Genomic DNA, 20,669 nt, shown 5'->3' with positions numbered 1-20,669 from the left:
GTCCCTAGTGGGGATGGGCAGGGATGCCCCCCATACCATAGGGGAATCCCCTTAAAGGATTGTGGAAGATGGCACTTCCTGTCCAGATGCCCAATTCAGAGGCATCTGCCAGTGGACAGGCTGGTTGATCATTGACTACATGCCCAATGCCTGTGCCAAACCTGTTTCATCTGTACTCAATCAAGTTGATGTTTAATTTGAACCCAGTACATGCCTCTTGGTATTTATCTGTCCTCTATGCACCCCACTGCCAGGTCCACAGTGGCCATGAGGTCAGGCACACACTCGCAAAATAAACCTGTCCAGTTCAATCATTACGCTAACATAGGCTCCTCTAGGCATTTTATGTTGTAAACAGTCCTGCGATCTTTGAAGGGCAGTATAGAAATTTATTTTTTTAACAGTAGCGTATCCAGTCTTACATTGCATTAGACTGTGAATAAGCAAGGCTCCATATACCAGAGCTGCATGCCCCTTTCAGTTAATAGTTTAGTAAAATAATCCATCCTAATTCAGATGCTTTATGCAAGCATCCTATACAGTGTTAAGTTTTGCAAATAATTTCCATTGTCTCTTAGGTAGGATTTTTTTTTAAAAAAAAAAGAAACACAAGTTTGCACACATCTTTCAGAAACTCTTTTGCATCCTAAAGTCTACTTAAAAAGCAAACCCTAAAATGCCAATTTACTCTGAAATAGAGTAAAAATTATGTGAATAAAAAAAAAAGCTCAACAGCAGGCAGGATATAAACTCTAACCTTCCAAGCACATCAGTTTAGGATTAGCTATAATAAGATACAGGATTAGCTACATCTTGTGACAAGGAAAAAAAACGTAGCTGAAGAATAGATGAGTCACTGCTTCTCATTGCTAGTTCCAAGAGATAATCCTTGGGAACCTATCCTACTGTAACACTCTCTGCCTATCAAAAGCACAGTTCTTCCTCTAAAGCCAGGGGATCTACCAATCAAGTGATTAACAGGGAACATAACCAGGAATATGGATTTAGGCCTATACACAGCAAAGCTTTTTAAATTAAAGGAAGATTTAACAGCAACATTCAATGCAATAGTGTGTGTGTGTGTGTGTATACTGCCCTACATTAGAGTGGTTAAGAGGGGTTTGCTGAATGTCTAGGTTTCCCCGTGGATGATCTCTGGTTAAGAGTTTAAACCTACATAATAGTTACATTCAGAAATTCTCGCCCACACATTAGCAAAAATGTCAATTGCAAACATTCAGAATCTATTAAAAGAACAGCCCAAATACAAAGCATTTTGAATTTTATTGCTTTCCGTGAGAATTAAACATACACAACGTTCTGGCCATGCACTCACCTTACAGTGGGTTGGGTGTTACTCAGAAGCAAATTTCCAGTGCTCCCGAGTATGAACTAGGTGAATTATTGTGTCCTTCTGAAGGAAAGGATTATCCACTTGCTTTGGGCTAAGCTGGGAAACACTGGAAAGCCAAAGGACTCCTACTACTTCGGTGCATGTCCAAAGCTAATAGGGGGTGAGAGGTTGGCTGCTATGTCCTCTCCCAAGTATGGCTTGTGGGCGGATGGGATCTATCTCTCCTACCTGTGTGATCTTTATTTTGATCTGCCCTATGATATTGACTCCTATCAGCACTATCAGCTGTGCTTGAATAGGGCGCCTTTCCATCTCTGGCAACATTGCTTGCAGTAAATTTCAAGCCACTGGAAGTTTCTACAGGTTGTCAGAAACTTTAAGACGGAGTGGATGTTTCCATCCTTTGCCCACTCATCTAATATAGTCCTGCCCCATTTACTAAGCAGGAGCCGATGACAGCAGAGAGGAGTGGTGGCACCAAATGCTCCATGTCCCAGTACCTTTCCTGGCTCCATAAAACAGAGGTGTAAGAAATTAAAAAGGATGAGATTTGTGCCTTGCATGGAAGATGAAATTGTGCTGTCTTTGTGTCCCAGAAAGAAGCATGCAGGGGATAAATAAGAGAGATTTTGAGATATCAGCAGTCAGGAGGGATGCACAGATACTGCTTTCCAAGCAATGAGTTAGGTTGTGTGTGTATTCCACTCTGCCATGAGAAAATCATTGGAGAGATAGGGAGTGTATATATGTACTTTTTATTGGTCCTACCCATGCTGGAATCTGGCCCTTGGGCTCAGAAAGAATCCTTAGTCTTCCTCTAGATATAATAGGCAATTAGTTCTGCTATGAGAGGCATGTACGAGGGCTAACATATCCTATCAGATGCAAACCAATTCTAAATAATGCAGCACAAGATTGTATATTGAATCATTTATCATATCTTTCCACTTTCCAGGTTAACTACTAGAGTTCAGTTTTCTAGTTTTCATGCATTTGCTAAGGTTATTTACAAAATAAAGAAATTTCCATGAAAATTTCCATTTCATTTTTGTCCTGGGCAGTAAACATACAAATGACTGAGATTAAGTCAGTTTGCTCCAGGACATGAATGAAATTAAATTCCTTTGTAATAATGATCCTCATTTGGAAAGCACAGTTTTAGAACCCAGTTATTATTTTCTTTGCAAATTCATGACAAAAAACATTTGGAAGCTCCAGCCAAAGAAGCTTGATGCTTTTCAATATGTTGCTATCATTAATTATTTGAGTGAAAGCTTTGATAATATAAACAAATGAATTAATAAAACACAATTTTCAAGAAGGCAGAGCTTCCAAATAGTCATATATCGCATCCAAAGAAAATAAAAACCCACAACTCTAAAAATTTAGCTTCAAACCAAAAATTGCAATGTGGATAAAACAAGTAAAAAGTGCCCTTATTGTATACAATAACATTTTAAAAAAAAACAGAATAATTGTGCCAGTTATCAGAAAAGGAAGTAAAATAGAAAATTACCCTAAAAGACATTTCAAGATTTTCTCCACCCCAGATATCCATTCCTGCATCGTAAGTTCCTATCTCTTCAAAGTAGTTTCTGTCAATAGAAAATAGGCCACCAGCCATAGTAGGGGTCCTAGTTGAAAAACAAAACAAAAACAGAAAGGAAAAGGATTTTTTTGTTTTAATGTATGCTTTGTGGAATTTAATAAGTGACACTATAGCACATATCCTCCATACACTTTAGACATAATTATATTCTATTTACTATAAGCTGAAGGTGCATAATTATAAGCTGAAGGTGCATAATTAGGCATCATAGTTTCGATTGCCTGCACATGCAATTTCTAGTCATTTAATTCTTTATTTAAGACACCTAAACTGCAGCTTTATCCACATATGGGTTCCGGGGCAGTGTACATAAAAAGCAGAAATCTTCATACTTCAATATATATCTAAATGATGCAGGCATTTAGAATACATTCCAAAAACTGGCCAAATCCTGCATGCATGATAAAAGCTGCTTTCAATTTGTATATGTATATCATCTTATATTGAGGCATCTAATCATAAGCCTGCATTTTTTATCAGAGCTTCTATATATTGCAATCAAGGCTTGTATTTAAAAAATGAGCTTAAAAAAAAAGGATTTTCAAATGTTTCATGCCAGGCAGAAAGAACCTTGGCAAGAGGTTTTTCTCCTAAGACAAGGGGGCCCCATTGATTTATAGTAGAAAAACAATTCTCAAAGTCATAAAAAAAGGGAGAATTACATATGCTGCCCCAAGGCTGAAAAAACACAATTAAAGGCAAGGGTAAATAGTAAAATAATACCAATGTGCCTCTCAGTAAAATGAGCCAGATCTTCTTTCCAAGGTTGAAAGGCCAAGAGCAGTGAAAAAGGCAACTGGCTTGGCTAGAAGAAAAGAGAGCATTTTTGGGAAATTTTCTAAAGCTGTTGGGAAGAGCTAATGGGAGAAGCATCTAGCTGGCTGGGAAAGGAGGGGGAAAGGGGGGAGGTGTAAACTGAAGAGGCTTCTTTTTAAAAGCTGTTTTTTACTGAGTTCCTTTTTACTTTACAAAGGCTTTATTCTTTTAAAAGGCTACCTATGATAAGTGAATGAAATATATTAGCTTAAATATATTGGCTTAAATGTAATTATGCAAAGGATTTAAGGAATGCTAGATTCTTATTTCATATGGTTGTAAGAGTTGTATTTATCCTGAAATTAAGTCAGCCACCAGCCTAGCCCCCCTGCTAGACAGAAGACGCCATCCAAGCACTCTTGATATATATGGTTGTCAGGCATTTGTTTAGAAACTTTCAAATGAAGGAAATCTTTCAATATTGATGTGAAACTCAAGATCCTTGACATCTGTTGAACATAAAAATGTAAGATTAAACATTTGTTTTAGAAGGCAATAGGGCAAGGAGGGCAAGAGGTGAGCTAGTAATTAAGATTCCATGTAAGATATATTATTACTTATTTGTCATTTATATATAGCTCTTTGTCTCCCTTATAAGGGCAAGGAAGTGGGTGTATCTTTTGTGGGTGTATCTTTTGTGATTGGTTCTACCAAACAGCCAATAGGAATTTCAACCAGGCTGATTGGACAGAGGCAGCCACAGGAGGAGCAAAGGGGGCTGGATTAAGGGAATATAAGTGCTGGCCAGGATGGCAAGAGGCCAGGCCAGAGCTTGGTAACCATATACCACTGAGCCTCTCATTTATTTGTCTGACAAATAAATTATTATTTTAATTTCTCTATTGCTGCGTTGAATATTTCATTCCAGCTAAGCGTTAACCACAAGCAGGGTGCTACATTTTATGGTGCCGTGACTCGGATAAGTGGTCTGCTGGAACGCAGCCCCTTCGCCCTACTGGGCAGGGTACAAGAGAGAGGATCTCTAAACTGCTTACCCAGCGCGCACTGGTAAATTTTTCCAGGGGGAACGCAGAAGACTCGTCTGTCTGATACCCTGCTCACTGGCGGCGACGGACCGGGGGGAAACAGGGAACCAACCAAGGGTAAGTGCACAAAGGGATTTTTGGCCCTCCAATTAATTGGGAGGAAGAGAAGTCTTGATCAAACTTCTGCGTCTCAGTAAGGGGAAACTGAGTACGCTAGGTGGTTGGGTACATCAGATGTTGGTCTGGTGGAGGAAAAGGGAAAATTGGGAGGTAGAGTGTGGTGAAGTATCTAGCGCATTGTATGTGTGAGAAAGTACAGAGCAATCTGTAGCTGACCTGAGTGTGGAGTGACTGAGTGGATACTTCACAGGGCCATACAATGGGAGTTGGGGGTTCAAAGGGGGAAAATACACCTCTTGAGTGTATGTTAAATAATTTTAAGAAAGCCTTCTCAGGGGCATATGGAGTCAAAATGACGCCAGAGCGCTTGAGAACGTTATGTGAACTAGAATGGCCGAAACAAAATACTGAATGGCCATCTCAGGGAACTTTTGATATAAATTTAGTAAGCAAACTTTGGTCTAATATCGCCAAAGAAACTGGAGGGTGCCCAGAACAATTTCCATATATAGATTCCTGGCTGAGCACATTAAATAAAAATCCTCCATGGATAAGGGAATGCAAAGTCAAACGATGCAAATTATTGGCTGTAAAAGCCGAAGCTAGGAAAGGAATCTTGCCAAATAAACTCAAACCCATTTTTGAGGGACCAGAGGAAGAGGTGCTTCCACCTCCACCCTATGCTCCACATCGAAGGGAGCTTAATTCAAACACTCCGCCAGTTGTAACCCCAAGGCAAGAAAGTGGAATGAATAATGGGAGTGGAGTCACAGAGCTTGATTCCTTGATAGATTATGATAAATATCTTCAGGAGGCATTGGAGTCCTATAATAAAGCCCAAGCAGAAGTGGTTATTCCACCTGTGACTCCTAATAGACCTGCATCTAAAGTCTCCTTTAGTGGAACAACTGATTGCCCACCCCAAACCCCTGTACATCCAAGTCCCAGAGAATTATTACAGAAGTTACAGGGAGACCTTGATCGGTCAGCAAGCAATACAGCCAGGCGTATAAAGCTGCTAAAAGAACGCCTTGGGACAAATACCATCCCCTATGATTTGAGGCCCCTAGAGCAAAGCGAAGAGAAAGATCACGTAGTAGCCCCTCTTAGAAGAGTATTTGATGCACTTGAGGAGCCTGCGCTGGTTAATGGGCAACCCGGACCACGGCCACCTCGAACTTCGACCCTGCAATATATTCCATTCACAACTACAGATTTGATGAATTGGAAAACACACACCCCATCTTTTGCAGAAAAACCTCAGGCTATGATGGACTTGGTGACTTCAATAGTAAATACTCATAGCCCTACTTGGACAGATTGTCGCCAGCTCCTAAATACTCTTTTCACCACTGAGGAAAGGAGAGACATAATTGAAAAGGCACAGATATATTTGCGTGAGCAGGCCAGAGTGGGAAATATTTTTAATATTGACCATCATCTCCAAGATAACTTTCCCTTGGAAGATCCTAATTGGGATCCAAACAATGGAATTCACCTGGCCAGACTTACCACCTACCGCCAGACACTTGTGCAAGGTATCCGCAGGGCATGCCAGAAGCCCACTAATATGTCTAAAGTCTCAGAAGTAGAACAGAAACCAAATGAGAGTCCAGGAGACTTTTTAGAGAGGCTGCAAGAAGCCTATCGTATATGGACTCCTTTTGACCCTGAAGCCCCTGAAAACAGCAGAATGATTACTGCTACATTTGTGGCCCAGTGCGCTTCTGATATTTGTAAGAAAATTCAGAAATCAGAAGGATGGGAAGGGATGCTGATGAGCCAAATTATGGCCATTGCACGCCGAGTTTATCGGAATAGGGATGAGGCTGAGAAGCAAGAGAAGAAGAAGTGGCAGAAGGAAAAGATGGTAATGCTAGCCACAGCAGTGAAGCAAGACCACCGCCCCTTAAATGGAGGGAGAGGGCGAGGAAGGAATCCACCACTGGGAAGGAATCAATGTGCAAATTGCAAGAAGGAGGGTCATTGGAAGCGGGAGTGTCCTGAACCCCTGAGGTTGGAAGAAGTACGCCCAGGCCCAGGCCCAGGCCCAGGCTCCGGCCCAAGAAACCAGGGACGGGGACGGGGAATGATCCGAAATGGAAGATATCAGAGACCAGGACAAGGACAGAATAGAGACAATTTCATTGGACTGGCAGAAGAGGATTTTACTCAAGACTAGGAACGACCGGACTCCATAAAGTTAGGCTTCCAGGAGCCCACGGTCACGATTCAATTAGGGAGCCATTTAATAGACTTTATGATTGATACTGGGGCTGAATACTCAGTACTCCCAGAACTATTGCAGAAAAAGGCATCCAAAAGTGTAGTCATTAAAAGTGCCACTGGACAGTCAGCTAAGAGGTCTTTCCTCCAACCTTTGGAATGCCAGATTGGGGGACATCGTTTAACCCATCAGTTTTTGTATATACCTGAGTGTCCAATACCTCTCTTAGGCAGAGATATGCTGTCCAAATTGCAGGCCCAAATCACCTTCACTCCTCGAGGTCCAGAAATGAAACTGCCATCAAAAGCAGCAGGAATAATTACCCTCTCAGTACCTAAGGAACAATCATGGCGCCTAATGTCAGCCCTGCAAGTCCAACCCACATTGGATACAGAATTAAACAAGCTCCTCCGAACTCTACAAGTGCCACCAGGAGTATGGGCCGAAAATAGCCCACCAGGAATGGCTAAGAATATAGCTCCAATTGTAGTAACCCTAAAACCTATGGCTACCCCCGTATCTGTAAAGCAATATCCCTTACCCCGGCGAGCAGCAGAGGGCATCCAGAAACATTTGGACCGCCTATTAAAATATGGTCTGCTTAAGCCTTGCCAATCAGAATGGAACACACCCCTTTTGCCTGTTCGAAAACCTGGGACAGATGAATACAGGCCAGTGCAGGACTTGAGGCTCGTAAACCAGGCTATCGAGACCTTGCACCCAAATGTACCAAACCCATATACCTTGTTGAGTTTGATCCCACCAGAAGCAACATTTTTTACTGTATTGGACTTGAAAGATGCATTCTTCTGTTGCCGGCTGGCACCACAGAGCCAACCTATATTTGCCTTCCAGTGGGAAGACCCTTTGACAGGAACAAAAGGCCAGCTAACCTGGACAAGATTGCCCCAGGGATTTAAAAATTCCCCAACTTTATTTGGCACTGCCTTGGCGAGGGATCTAACAAGTTACCCCTCAATACCGGGAGAAAAGGTGGTTCTGCAATATGTAGATGATCTTATACTAGCGGCAAAGGATTTTAATACCTGTAAAGAAGGGACAGAGGAACTGCTCCACTTGCTCTGGGAAGCTGGCTACCGAGTTTCCCAGAAAAAGGCACAGTTATGTTTAGAAAAGGTCAAATATTTGGGCTTTGACATCTCACACCAACAACGAGCATTGAGACCAGAGAGGAAAGAAGCTATTTGCCTTATCAAGGAACCTACCACAAGAAAACAACTTAGAGGATTCCTGGGAACAGCAGGGTTTTGTAGACTATGGATACCTGATTTCAGCAGTCTGGCCAAGCCCTTAAATGAAAGCACTCGAGGTGCAGAAAAGGACCCATTCGTATGGGGACCTGAGCAGAAACAAGCCTTTTTAGTTATCAAACAACGACTTATGGAGGCACCAGCCCTTGGATTGCCTAATTCGGAAAAACCCTTTCAGCTGTATGTACATGAACAGAATGGGATTGCAGCTGCAGTCCTGACCCAGAGATTAGGAAGTTGGAACCGCCCAGTAGCTTATTTGTCTAAACAATTGGACTCAGTAGCAAAAGGATGGCCTCCATGCCTAAGGGCAGTAGCGGCCACTGCAAGCCTTGTCAAAGAAGCTGATAAATTTACCTTCGGCCAGACGATGTATGTGAATGTACCTCATGCTGTTCTGACACTCATGGAATATAAGGGTAGTTATTGGCTAACAAACCCAAGGATGGCTAGATACCAAGGCCTATTGTGTGAAAATCCCAGGATTCATCTACGAGTAGTGAATATGCTCAATCCAGCGACTTTGCTGCCCCTACCAGAGGTAGATGATGAGGAATCACATGATTGTCTCCAAATAATGGATGAAGTTTATTCCAGTAGACCTGATCTGAAAGATGAACCATTGAAAAATCCAGATGTTGTATATTATACGGATGGTAGCAGTTACCTTCATGAAGGTGCCAGACGAGCAGGATATGCTGTGGTCACCAATGAGGAAGTTGTGGAAGCTGAAGCTTTGCCTGCTGGCACATCAGCACAAAAGGCTGAACTTATAGGCTTAACTAGAGCTCTGCAATTGGCAGCTGGATGTAAGGCAAACATCTATACTGATTCTAAATATGCCTTCTTAACCCTGCATGCACATGGAGCTCTATGGAAAGAAAGAGGTCTAATAGGAGCCCACGGGAAGGCCTTGAAATATGGACCTGAAGTAGAAATCCTGTTAGAAGCAGTATGGGCTCCAGAACAGATTGCTGTAATGCACTGCAAAGGTCATGGACGAGGAAGGGATCCAATAACCAGAGGAAATCATGCTGCTGACAAAGCAGCCCGAGAGGCAGCCCAAAAGCCTGTGGGAGGATTTATAGCAGCCCTCATACCAGAGGTAGTTCCAGAAGAAGTTAAACCTCACTATACCCCAGAAGAGAGGAAGTGGGCTGAACAGGAAGGAGCGGTTATGAAGGACGGTTGGATGATCCTGCCGGACAATAGGATTTATGTACCTCATCATCTAGCAGGCACAATTGTAAGAAATTATCATGAATCTACTCACCTTGGCGGTACTGCAACCAGAGAGAGTCTCAGTCGGAAGTTGTATATTATTAATCTATCACAATTAGCAACTTGCATTTCACAGAAATGTGTTCTTTGTGCTAAAAACAATCCCAGGCAGGGACCAGTACAACCTCCTGGAATTCAACATGTGGGATATGTCCCCATGGAAAGTCTAATTGTGGACTTCACAGAGCTGGTCCCTTCTAAGGGATTCAAGTATCTCCTTGTGTTTGTAGATACTCTTACCGGATGGGTTGAAGCTTTTCCCACCCGAACTGAAAAGGCACGAGAGGTAACTAAGAGACTCCTCACTGAATTGATCCCAAGGTTTGGATTACCTAGATGCATTGGAAGTGATAATGGGCCAGCGTTCATTGATCAAGTAGTACAAGATGTATGTCGAGTCCTACAAGTAAAATGGAGACTGCATGCAGCATATAGGCCTCAGAGTTCAGGGAAAACTGAAAGAATGAATCGGACTCTGAAAACCCAATTGGCAAAATTAACCCAGGAAACGGGATTGGGATGGGTAGATGTGTTACCCATAACACTGTTTCGTGTTCGGTGTGCACCCACAAAAAGACTTAAGTTGTCACCTTTTGAGCTCCTGTATGGGAGACCGCCCTCCTTTGTTCAGGATATTCCAGCTGACCTTAAACAAATAGGAGATCATGTGACACAGGGACAAGTGCAATCTCTCTCCCGTGTTTTTGTTTCTCTTAACAGGTGGGCCCTCGAACGCACGCCGTGCAGCATTGCCGAGCCGATTCATCAGTTCCAGGCTGGCGATAGCGTATGGGTGAAAGAGTGGAAACGTGATCCACTTGCACCAAAGTGGCGTGGACCTTACACCGTCTTGCTCTCTACTCCAACAGCGGTGAAGGTAGCTGAGGTGACCCCCTGGATTCATCACTCTCGTTTGAAGAAGTCCGAAGGCAGTTGGACGTGCAAAGGTGACCCCTCTAATCCTTTAAAACTAACTCTCTCCAAAAACCCCTGTATCTAGCCCTACCGGAAACGGGCTAGGTCACGGGCAACATTTGACGACCGGCCTGCTGCAGCCACAACCTGGAAGCTGGCTGACCTGCGCACGCCTGAAGCTTGAGGAGCGTCTGAACCAGCGACTGTGAACGGAAAGATTCTCTAATACAATTGATTGACTGCCCCCTTGTGGAACAATTATCAGAGATATTACTCATTGGGGATCCTCGGGATATATGTTTTGGTCTTGGTGGTACCCCATTTCTGTCACTGGGGGAATTATATTGGGGCTAATAATTATTTGCTATCACAATAAGGTAATCTTTTGTGGAAGGAATGCATATACTAGACATCAACATGATTTTATTATTAATCCTGATCCCTTGGGAAGGGGAAGGGTCCTTGAATCTGACCAAATTGGCTAAATATGGATTCAGCCATGACCACAATATGTGGGTAGGTTTAGCTGAAATGGTAGCCAATGTTGCAAATAGGACCAATTGCCTTGTTTGCTCTCTTGGGCCAGATGATTCAGAGGGAGGTATGCCCTTATTACCGATACCATTAGATGCCATTGGTATGGTAAGCGAAATGCCACACCAAACAGAAATACAGAATTTCCCCGGATGGAACTCAACTAAACCATTACGAGTTATACCTGTACAAGGGGAATTCTGTGTACATAAATCATCAGATGCAGCTGATTCTCCCATGATAGGCTCTTCTCATTGTCACTATACTTGGGATTATATTAAGAATAGTCATACCTGGGCACACGGTACTACCTATCGAACTCGGAATACCTTGCCCTGTGCACCTCCTTTTATTCACGCATGGAAAGTGGTGTGGAACATAACTGTGACAGAAAAAGGCAATCTAACATACTGCACTGTGAACTCTCTACCTCTTTTGGTATTTCGCCTTCTGTACTCCACGTACCAAAAACCTCAGACCCGATGGTTGTGGTGGATATGTGGAGAATGGGCATACAAAAAGCTCCCTTCCAAATGGAGTGGGACTTGTTTCTTGGGTTGGGTATTACCACCAATGTGGATTATGCCCACTAGTTCGGCCAGGCGAACACGAAGGAATGCTGATATTTCTCATATAGCAGGAGGAAGTACCCAAAGTTGGAGCGGTACTGATGATTGGCCGCCAGAGCGCATTATAGCCTATTATGATCCTGCCTCCTGGAATCCTGGTGAGCTCATACAAGGGGCACGGGATCCTATTTATAATCTAAACAGAATAATTCGATTGCAAGCAGTAGTGGAACTTGTAACCAATGCAACGGCCCAGAGTTTGAGACTTATTGCACAACAGTTGGATGAAAGTAGAGCCGCCATTTTGCAGCTGAAAATGGGAATGGATTATGTACTTGCCAGGCAGGGAGGCCTATGTGGAGTCTTGAACTTGACAGGGAATGCCTGTTGCTTTAACATTTCAGATAATGGTGAGGCAATCCGTGTGTTGGCCACAAAGATGGAGAATATAGCACATGTCCCAGTACAAACATGGGAAGGATGGGATATGGGATGGCTCACCAATTGGTTACCTAATGTCACAGGACTCAAAGGGATACTATTGTCTTGCTTGTTTTTCTTGACAGTAGTGGTAATGGTTTTGTGTATGATGCCATGTATCATTTCATGTTTTAGAAGTACAATTAGCAAGATGGTTTCAAATGAAACTCTACCTCATATCATGGCCCTATACAGAGCTTTACCTCAGGAATATGATGAAGGTCAAGCTATCAAGGACACTTGGGATGAAGGTCCTTGAGCTTGAAAGGGGGGAATGAGGCATCTAATCATAAGCCTGCATTTTTTATCAGAGCTTCTATATATTGCAATCAAGGCTTGTATTTAAAAAATGAGCTTAAAAAAAAAGGATTTTCAAATGTTTCATGCCAGGCAGAAAGAACCTTGGCAAGAGGTTTTTCTCCTAAGACAAGGGGGCCCCATTGATTTATAGTAGAAAAACAATTCTCAAAGTCATAAAAAAAGGGAGAATTACATATGCTGCCCCAAGGCTGAAAAAACACAATTAAAGGCAAGGGTAAATAGTAAAATAATACCAATGTGCCTCTCAGTAAAATGAGCCAGATCTTCTTTCCAAGGTTGAAAGGCCAAGAGCAGTGAAAAAGGCAACTGGCTTGGCTAGAAGAAAAGAGAGCATTTTTGGGAAATTTTCTAAAGCTGTTGGGAAGAGCTAATGGGAGAAGCATCTAGCTGGCTGGGAAAGGAGGGGGAAAGGGGGGAGGTGTAAACTGAAGAGGCTTCTTTTTAAAAGCTGTTTTTTACTGAGTTCCTTTTTACTTTACAAAGGCTTTATTCTTTTAAAAGGCTACCTATGATAAGTGAATGAAATATATTAGCTTAAATATATTGGCTTAAATGTAATTATGCAAAGGATTTAAGGAATGCTAGATTCTTATTTCATATGGTTGTAAGAGTTGTATTTATCCTGAAATTAAGTCAGCCACCAGCCTAGCCCCCCTGCTAGACAGAAGACGCCATCCAAGCACTCTTGATATATATGGTTGTCAGGCATTTGTTTAGAAACTTTCAAATGAAGGAAATCTTTCAATATTGATGTGAAACTCAAGATCCTTGACATCTGTTGAACATAAAAATGTAAGATTAAACATTTGTTTTAGAAGGCAATAGGGCAAGGAGGGCAAGAGGTGAGCTAGTAATTAAGATTCCATGTAAGATATATTATTACTTATTTGTCATTTATATATAGCTCTTTGTCTCCCTTATAAGGGCAAGGAAGTGGGTGTATCTTTTGTGGGTGTATCTTTTGTGATTGGTTCTACCAAACAGCCAATAGGAATTTCAACCAGGCTGATTGGACAGAGGCAGCCACAGGAGGAGCAAAGGGGGCTGGATTAAGGGAATATAAGTGCTGGCCAGGATGGCAAGAGGCCAGGCCAGAGCTTGGTAACCATATACCACTGAGCCTCTCATTTATTTGTCTGACAAATAAATTATTATTTTAATTTCTCTATTGCTGCGTTGAATATTTCATTCCAGCTAAGCGTTAACCACAAGCAGGGTGCTACAATATTTTATGCCAATGGAATACTGGGTTTCTATATTCCTCTTCTAAAATAACCTAAATAAAATATGACATATTTAGGGGCAAGACTTTTGATGTATTTGACTCCATCTTGAGAGTGCTCATAAAACTGGTGGGCACAATCACGTTACAGGATTGTAAACTCTTGCAAGAGACAAATCCAGTTAGTGTGCTGTTTTATACCTTCAATACTGTCCGAATCCTTGAAATTATCCATTATACTCTCTCTATATAGTTAAAAAAGTTTAAATCAGTTCATTTTCTTTAAAATCTGTTTAGAGATGCATACTCTGCAATAATTATATGGTTCCACTTTAAAAAAACAAAAACCCATCATAGAAGCATTAGAATGAAGGATGGATGTTTTATTTCAATGATCTGATTACTTGATTCTATTGGGTATTATAAACATGTACTCTAAAGTGCCTAACTGAGGAGCTGAGAATGCAGTACTAAGTCTTAAGTCATTTGATTGTTATTGAATATATTCCATTGATTTATCGCAATGTATGCATTGTGTATTTGATACCAGAGCAGGTTAGACTCGTTTCTTCTTTTGTCTCCATAATTGTCTAGGCAATTTTTTTCAGGTATCCACTGTTTAAAGTGGTATGCAGGAAGCAGAAACCAAGCAGGATGTAGGGAGCGAGAAATGAGCTGTTTTCCTTCTTTGCATGATAGTTGAAGTCAAAAGACTTCTACTGCAAATGTGTGTGTGTGCAAGCATACATGCAAGATGAATAATTACTTCTTGTGAATTATTCAATGGTTTCAATGGAACATATGCACTCAGATTTTTCCCAAGAACATGTATTATTCCACTTAATTCTGCTCATTATTTTTGATTCATAACTGGGAACTGCATGCAAGTATTTTCCTCTATGTCTTAAGCTTGAACAGAGTTCCTTGGGTTGTAGGCTTTTGATAAGTTACATGGCCACAGAGCAAAGGAATTTCTTGTACATGGATCTAAAACCACAACGCTGTAGCTGATAGAATGGGGGGAAGCACTTTTCTCCTAGATGAGAGCTCTAGAAGATTTTGAGCTATGGTTTATGCAGCAGCAGTAGTACCCAATGGTGGAACTGTTTGCTGGCTTGAAGACATGGGCACCATTCTCTCTCTCTCTCTCTCTCTCTCTCTCTCTCTCTCACACACACACACACACACACACACACACACCATTCAGATGATGGCATTTATGAGCTGGTGCGTCCCATGATTAATCAATGACAGAGAAATCTTATTTGCATGATTGCTTCCCTCCCTTTTTGAGAGGGATGACTTGTATGCATGGGGGCCCTCTGCTCACAAGTGACATTCTCTCTATGGTAAAGAGAAGGGCAACCACTACATACAACCTACTAACACATAGCCATGAAACGGGCCTACAGGGAAGCAACAATGAAACCAAAGACCAATGGATGGAAAGCATACTGCCTATGTCTTAGCACTTTGGTCTTAGGTGTAAACACTGACCCTTCATTGTACATGTTGCTCCAAAGTAATAAAAGCAAAAGGCTCATGCATGTGAATCAGAGGGTGTAAGGTACAAGAAGTCTCAAAACTGGAGCTCTGACAGTATGCCTCAAGCCCTTCAGTATCTGTCCCGATAGGACAGTGGTCAGGCAGAGGGAACTGCTCATTTTATTTCTGCTGCTCTACAACACCATCACAGCCAATAACCATAGGGTGATGCAACTGAACTTACATGCTGCAATTTGATGGGCTTGTTTTTACTTCACTTGCCATTTTGAATATATAGGGTTGTATTACTCTCAGAGAGCAGAAGGCATTTCCCAGGCTGGGCTTATTACCTCTGAGTACTTTTTGAGATTTACTCCTGGTTTCTTTGCTGTAAGCTGCTTTGAGCATGATTCTTTTTGTGGAAAGGTAGGATGCAAACAAAATCACGATGGTGATGATATCTGCTGTGGCCCTGTAAGGGCTGGGCTAGTGGCAGCAACCTGAAGTGACCCTGGAACTAAGAGATGTGGAACCAGCCAGGACTGGAGACAGTGACAGCGCCATAACACAAAACAGGAGGGAGGAGAAAGGAGCAAGCCAGAATCAGGACTAAGGAGGAACCAGAATGTAAGAACATGCCAGAGCTCAGGAAAACTGTGATGCTCAAGCAAGGCTCAACTGGAACAGGGAGCCTTCTTAGACATGCCTTATAGCTTCCATAAACCATGCCTGGCTAAGGAGCTAGAAACCCCAAAAAGAAAAGAAAACAGAAAATAGGCCAATGACTGCTGTTGAGAAAGGGAGAAAATGGAAAGCCTGGGGAAATAGAATCCTGGAAGAGAAAGACAGACATACAGATATTGAAAGGGCAGAAAGAACCATCTCATTGTCTGGATGGCTTACTCACAATGAGAAACTATTTTAAAATGTTACTACACTGAGATATCGATGTGGCATTCATTTTATATCAGAATGGGCGATTCAGTTTCTAGTATTCTCACCTTTTGGTTTCTAAGTTAATAATATGATGTTTTATCCACAATCCATGGACAGTAAGGCCCAGTGTCCATCTGTCTATAAACAATATGGGTTTATGTCAGGGCTGAATAAGAAACCATACTATCTGCTAAACAGGCACTTTTTTCAGGTACTGACCTCGTTTATTGAACATATCCACAGATGCCCCTTCACATTCACATTATGCTCTGAGATTGTGCAACCCTGACTTCTAAATCAGTAATATATGCCCAGGTTCTGACCAGAGCAAGTAGAGATAAGGCTCTTCTGTTTACTCTTCAATTGACTGCTTTGCAGCTATTTCAGGAAAAAATAAGCAGCATCCTTCAGAGAAGGCCCAGTGCCTATAATAAGGCTATTTAAAATGTACATGATTCAGTGACTGCAGACTTTGTTTCCAGGTAAAGAAGAATACGATAAGGCAAAATTGATGTTAAATAGCAATGGACCATATAGGCTTGAATTTAATTTGAAATAGCATTTAATTTGCTTGAACTGAATTCTGAATCTTTGTTTGCAACATTAAGTACCACTAATTACTCTTTAAAATGACTCCCCATAGCTTCTGTTCAAAGCAGATATGATAAATGCTCTATATATCAAGTTCCTTTCAAAGGAACAGATTATACTCAGAGTTCTCTCTTACAACTATCTTAGATGACAATTACCTGCAGGCTTTTACAGTACAGACACTGAATTAATTAACCTTTGCCATAAATTATAGCAACTCTAGCAAAGGCTGATACTTCTATTGCTTCAGCTCCTTAATAATCTCACAATACAAGATGACAAATCAGCTGCTTGTTATTCCTAAGGTACGCAATGACGACTTCTGCACGATTCCCCCTCCCCCCCCCAATGAAACTGAATTTCATTGGGTGAAAGCCAACAATAGTCATACTCAGAAAAGACCCACTGGACTACTTTGTTTATTACTTCGTTGGATATAACTCATTGTCTCCACAAGTGGGCATATACAACCAGAACTGTGCTTCTTAAAATTGAGCACATCTTGTTGCAAATTAGGAATGTATAAAATACTGCAATATTAAGCTGCTAGGGACTGATTGACAGAACCATTGCAGGGATCACTGCTGCGAGCTTAGCTGTGCAAATAATTGCTCATGAAAGCAATCTGTGTGTAACATGGGAAGAGGAGACTTGAGGAAGACCACGTCTCCTCTCTAGTGGTTTTCATTCATAGAGACAATGACACCATCCAGAGTTCACTGGACATGCAAGTAACAGTTACTTGTGCAGTTAAACTAGCTGCAGTATGTCTTTATTAAATCTGACCTACAGGGGCTTCCAGACCACCTAAAACAGGGGTCAGCAAACGTTTTCAGCAGGGAGCCGGTCCACTGCCCCTCAGACCTTGTGGGGGGCTGGAATATATTTTTTTTGGGGGGGGGGATGATGCAAGAGCACCACAAGCCTAGGTTTGCTGCTTACCTGTGTCTTGCGAGCAGCAGGGGCTGGCAGCGGTGGTGGGATGATGAACAGCGCGCGAAAGATCTCCAGAGAGGGGCTGCTTCAAATGGCGGCTGCTCAAGTGCTGCTGCTGCTGCTGCTGCTAGCACCAACAAAGCCAAGTCCCCTTCCTCCTCTAGGCAGGGCAGGGAGAAGCCAGGAGGAGGGAGGGAGGAGGCACCACCACCGCTGCTGTATGAGGGAGAGGGAAAGAACACACACACTGGCGATCCATGTGGCAATTCCCGGACCGTCCGCGGGCCAGATCCAGAAGGCAATTGGGCCTGATCCGGCCCACGGGCCTTAGTTTGCCTACCCATGACCTAAAGCCATGAGTTTTCATGAATATCAGCAGCAGCACATGAAGACAAGTGGAACTCCATTTGCTGGGATGGGGAACTGTTAGCAAGGTCAGGAAACCTGTGAGTTGGTATTCTGGGTGGCACAGATGCTGCCAAACCACCAGTTCACCTCTGAATTCACCAATGCCTTTCCTTATTCTGGCAAATGCCAGTAAGGTGCCAATCCCTCTCCATCTTCCCCTCATGCACCATCACTGATGAATAGACAACACAAGGATGGGAAATTTTAAGAGAGTTGAAGGTGTATGATAAAGCCTTAATTACCAGTCCTCTCTTCTCTCCTATCAGTCCATGTACACAACATGTGCTCAAATGCAAATTTCACCTTTTGTCAGTGAACATTTGTGTAACCCCACCTTCCTTCCAACATCTTGTGTGTGTTTGTGTACCGGTATATGCATGCATACTCTGGGGAAACTATTGGAACTGGGATCAAAAATTGCTTCCAAATGAAGGTCACAATAAACTACTTGAACTGGGGAGAACGGGATTCACAAACACATTTAAAAATATACATCTAATTAATTCCTTACAGATCACAGGTTACACAGATTAAATAGCTTTTTTCAGTGCACACTGAAGTTACCCATACTTTGACTAATTACGTTCTTTCCAATGCTTGTCAGAAGTTCACTGAAAAACGTCAACATTAAAAAGGCAATAACAACACAGAGATGACAGCCCCAAATACTCAAAATCATTAGCCAGGTCCATGAGCACATATCATTTTGATGAAAATATAGACGTTTTTAAGTACCCTTGGGTTATTTTGCTGTGGTTTGGTTACAGACTTCTTAGTGTAGTTATGTTTTCAAAAAAATTCCCTGGAATGTTGAGGACTAAAAAATTGCTTTTTTAAAATGAAAGCTTATGGAGGCAGCCATATACTGAATGTATTAAATCCCTTAAAATTGGAAGTTGATTACTTTAGGGATTATGCAAGACTGCCAATTAAAGATAAAAGGTCTTATCCAGGTCTGGTTGAGTTCAAGACTGCTCACCAAGCACTTTCCTCTCCCCTCTCTCCAAGGAATATAATGTACTACTTTTTCCCTTTCCCCAGTGTGGCTAGAGTAGGAGCACAGGACAGTATTCAACTAACTTTAACACAGAGTAGACCTACTGAAATTAATGGATTTAAGTTAGTCATGGCCATCAGTTTCAATAGGTGAATGCTGAGTAAAGGTTGGATGAATGCAACCCTCAGTAGTTATGGGTCAAGCAACACAAGGCATTAATCATGGAGCTCCATCCTAAAGTGCAGGGTTGTTGTTTTTGGACAAATATCAAAATCCCAGCAGTGAGTATGTAATGGCATTTAACTTTCTGCCCCCAATTGTGGCCCTGACCTGGATCATTCCTAGCCCCAAGTATCTATGCACTATAATTCTCCAGCTGGGTCAATATATATATTGTATATGGTTCAAACATTGCAGTGTTCAACTATAAGAATGCTAACTTGGGGATGAGTGGGCAACACATCTCACCAGTGCTGCAACATATGAACTAGCTATCGGTCCATTTTCAATGTGCTGCTACTGACCTTAAAGTGCTTCTCAGCTTGGGATCAGAGTATCTGATGGACCACCTACAAGCCAATTTATGTTGTGAAATCATCTTCAGAAATTCTCCTTCAGGTTCCTCCACCAGCAAAAACATTACAAAATCCTTTTTCCACAAATGGACTTACTCCTTGCAGAGTCAGGCAAAGGGCTATCTATTAAGATTCTCAGGAGACACTTATACATTCAAAATCTGTATCTTTCAGATTATGTTTGCTTAAAGGAATATATCCTCTTCCTAACGTTCCTGTTTTTAAACTAGCAAAAAGAACATACCCTCAAATACAAGAACATAAAAAGTAAAGGTAAAGGGACCCCTGACCATTAGGTTCAGTCGTGGGGTTGCGATGCTCATCTTGCTCTATTGGCCGAGGGAGGCGGCGTAAAGCTTCCGGGTCATGTGGCCAGCATGACTAAGCCACTTCTGGCAAACCAGAGCAGCGCACGGAAACGCAGTTTACCTTCCCGCCAGAGTGGTACCTATTTATCTACTTGTACTTTGACGTGCTTTCGAACTGCTAGGTTGGCAGGAGCAGGGACCGAGCAACGGGAGCTCACCCCGTTGAAGGGATTCGAACTGCCAACCTTCTGATTGGCAAGTCCTAGGCTCTGTGGTTCAACCCACAGCGCTACCCGCGTCCCTCTAATACAAGAACATAGGAAACAGCTAACTAAAACAGTACATTGGCATATTAAAGTTCCGTCAACACTGACCACAGCGGACGCTACTCTCCATAATTTATTTCCCAGCTCAATTTAGAAATGCCAGGGACTGAACCTAGAGTCTTCTGCATGCAAAGCAGGTGTTCTGCTGTTGAACTCTACCCTTTTCCAAGAATGCTCAAAGAAAATAGCTTTAAAATGACAAGAGCATACGACAACCGTAACTATATTCTTGGTTCTTATTGTGCTTCATGGACTATCACATTGAAGTAAATCTTGTATTCTTCTAATCTATGTGATACATTATGCTTTTTGCATGAATCTAACCTGAATGGCATAAGTCCACCGACTGATACTTCTTGTACATACACAACAAGTGATAAAAACAAAAAACATTCTTTGTCC

The 20,669-nt window shown here is 42.1% G+C and overlaps 1 protein-coding gene across 2 annotated transcripts in view; it reads right to left on the bottom strand.

Annotated features, from left to right (window-relative positions):
- Positions 1–20,669, bottom strand: part of GALNT13 (polypeptide N-acetylgalactosaminyltransferase 13) — a 164,675-nt gene that overhangs the window by 65,942 nt on the left and 78,064 nt on the right. For both annotated transcript variants that reach the window (XM_083709486.1, XM_083709487.1), the window contains exon 7: positions 2,871–2,988. In XM_083709486.1, the coding sequence (XP_083565612.1) occupies positions 2,871–2,988 (118 nt within the window). The remainder of the gene's footprint in view (positions 1–2,870; positions 2,989–20,669) is intronic.

This window comes from Podarcis gaigeae, assembly GCF_964106915.1.
Source record: "Podarcis gaigeae genome assembly, chromosome: 1".
Taxonomy (NCBI): Eukaryota; Metazoa; Chordata; class Lepidosauria; order Squamata; family Lacertidae; genus Podarcis; species Podarcis gaigeae.
Note: the sequence above shows the minus strand (reverse complement) of the source record. Positions and strands in the feature narration are given on the sequence as shown.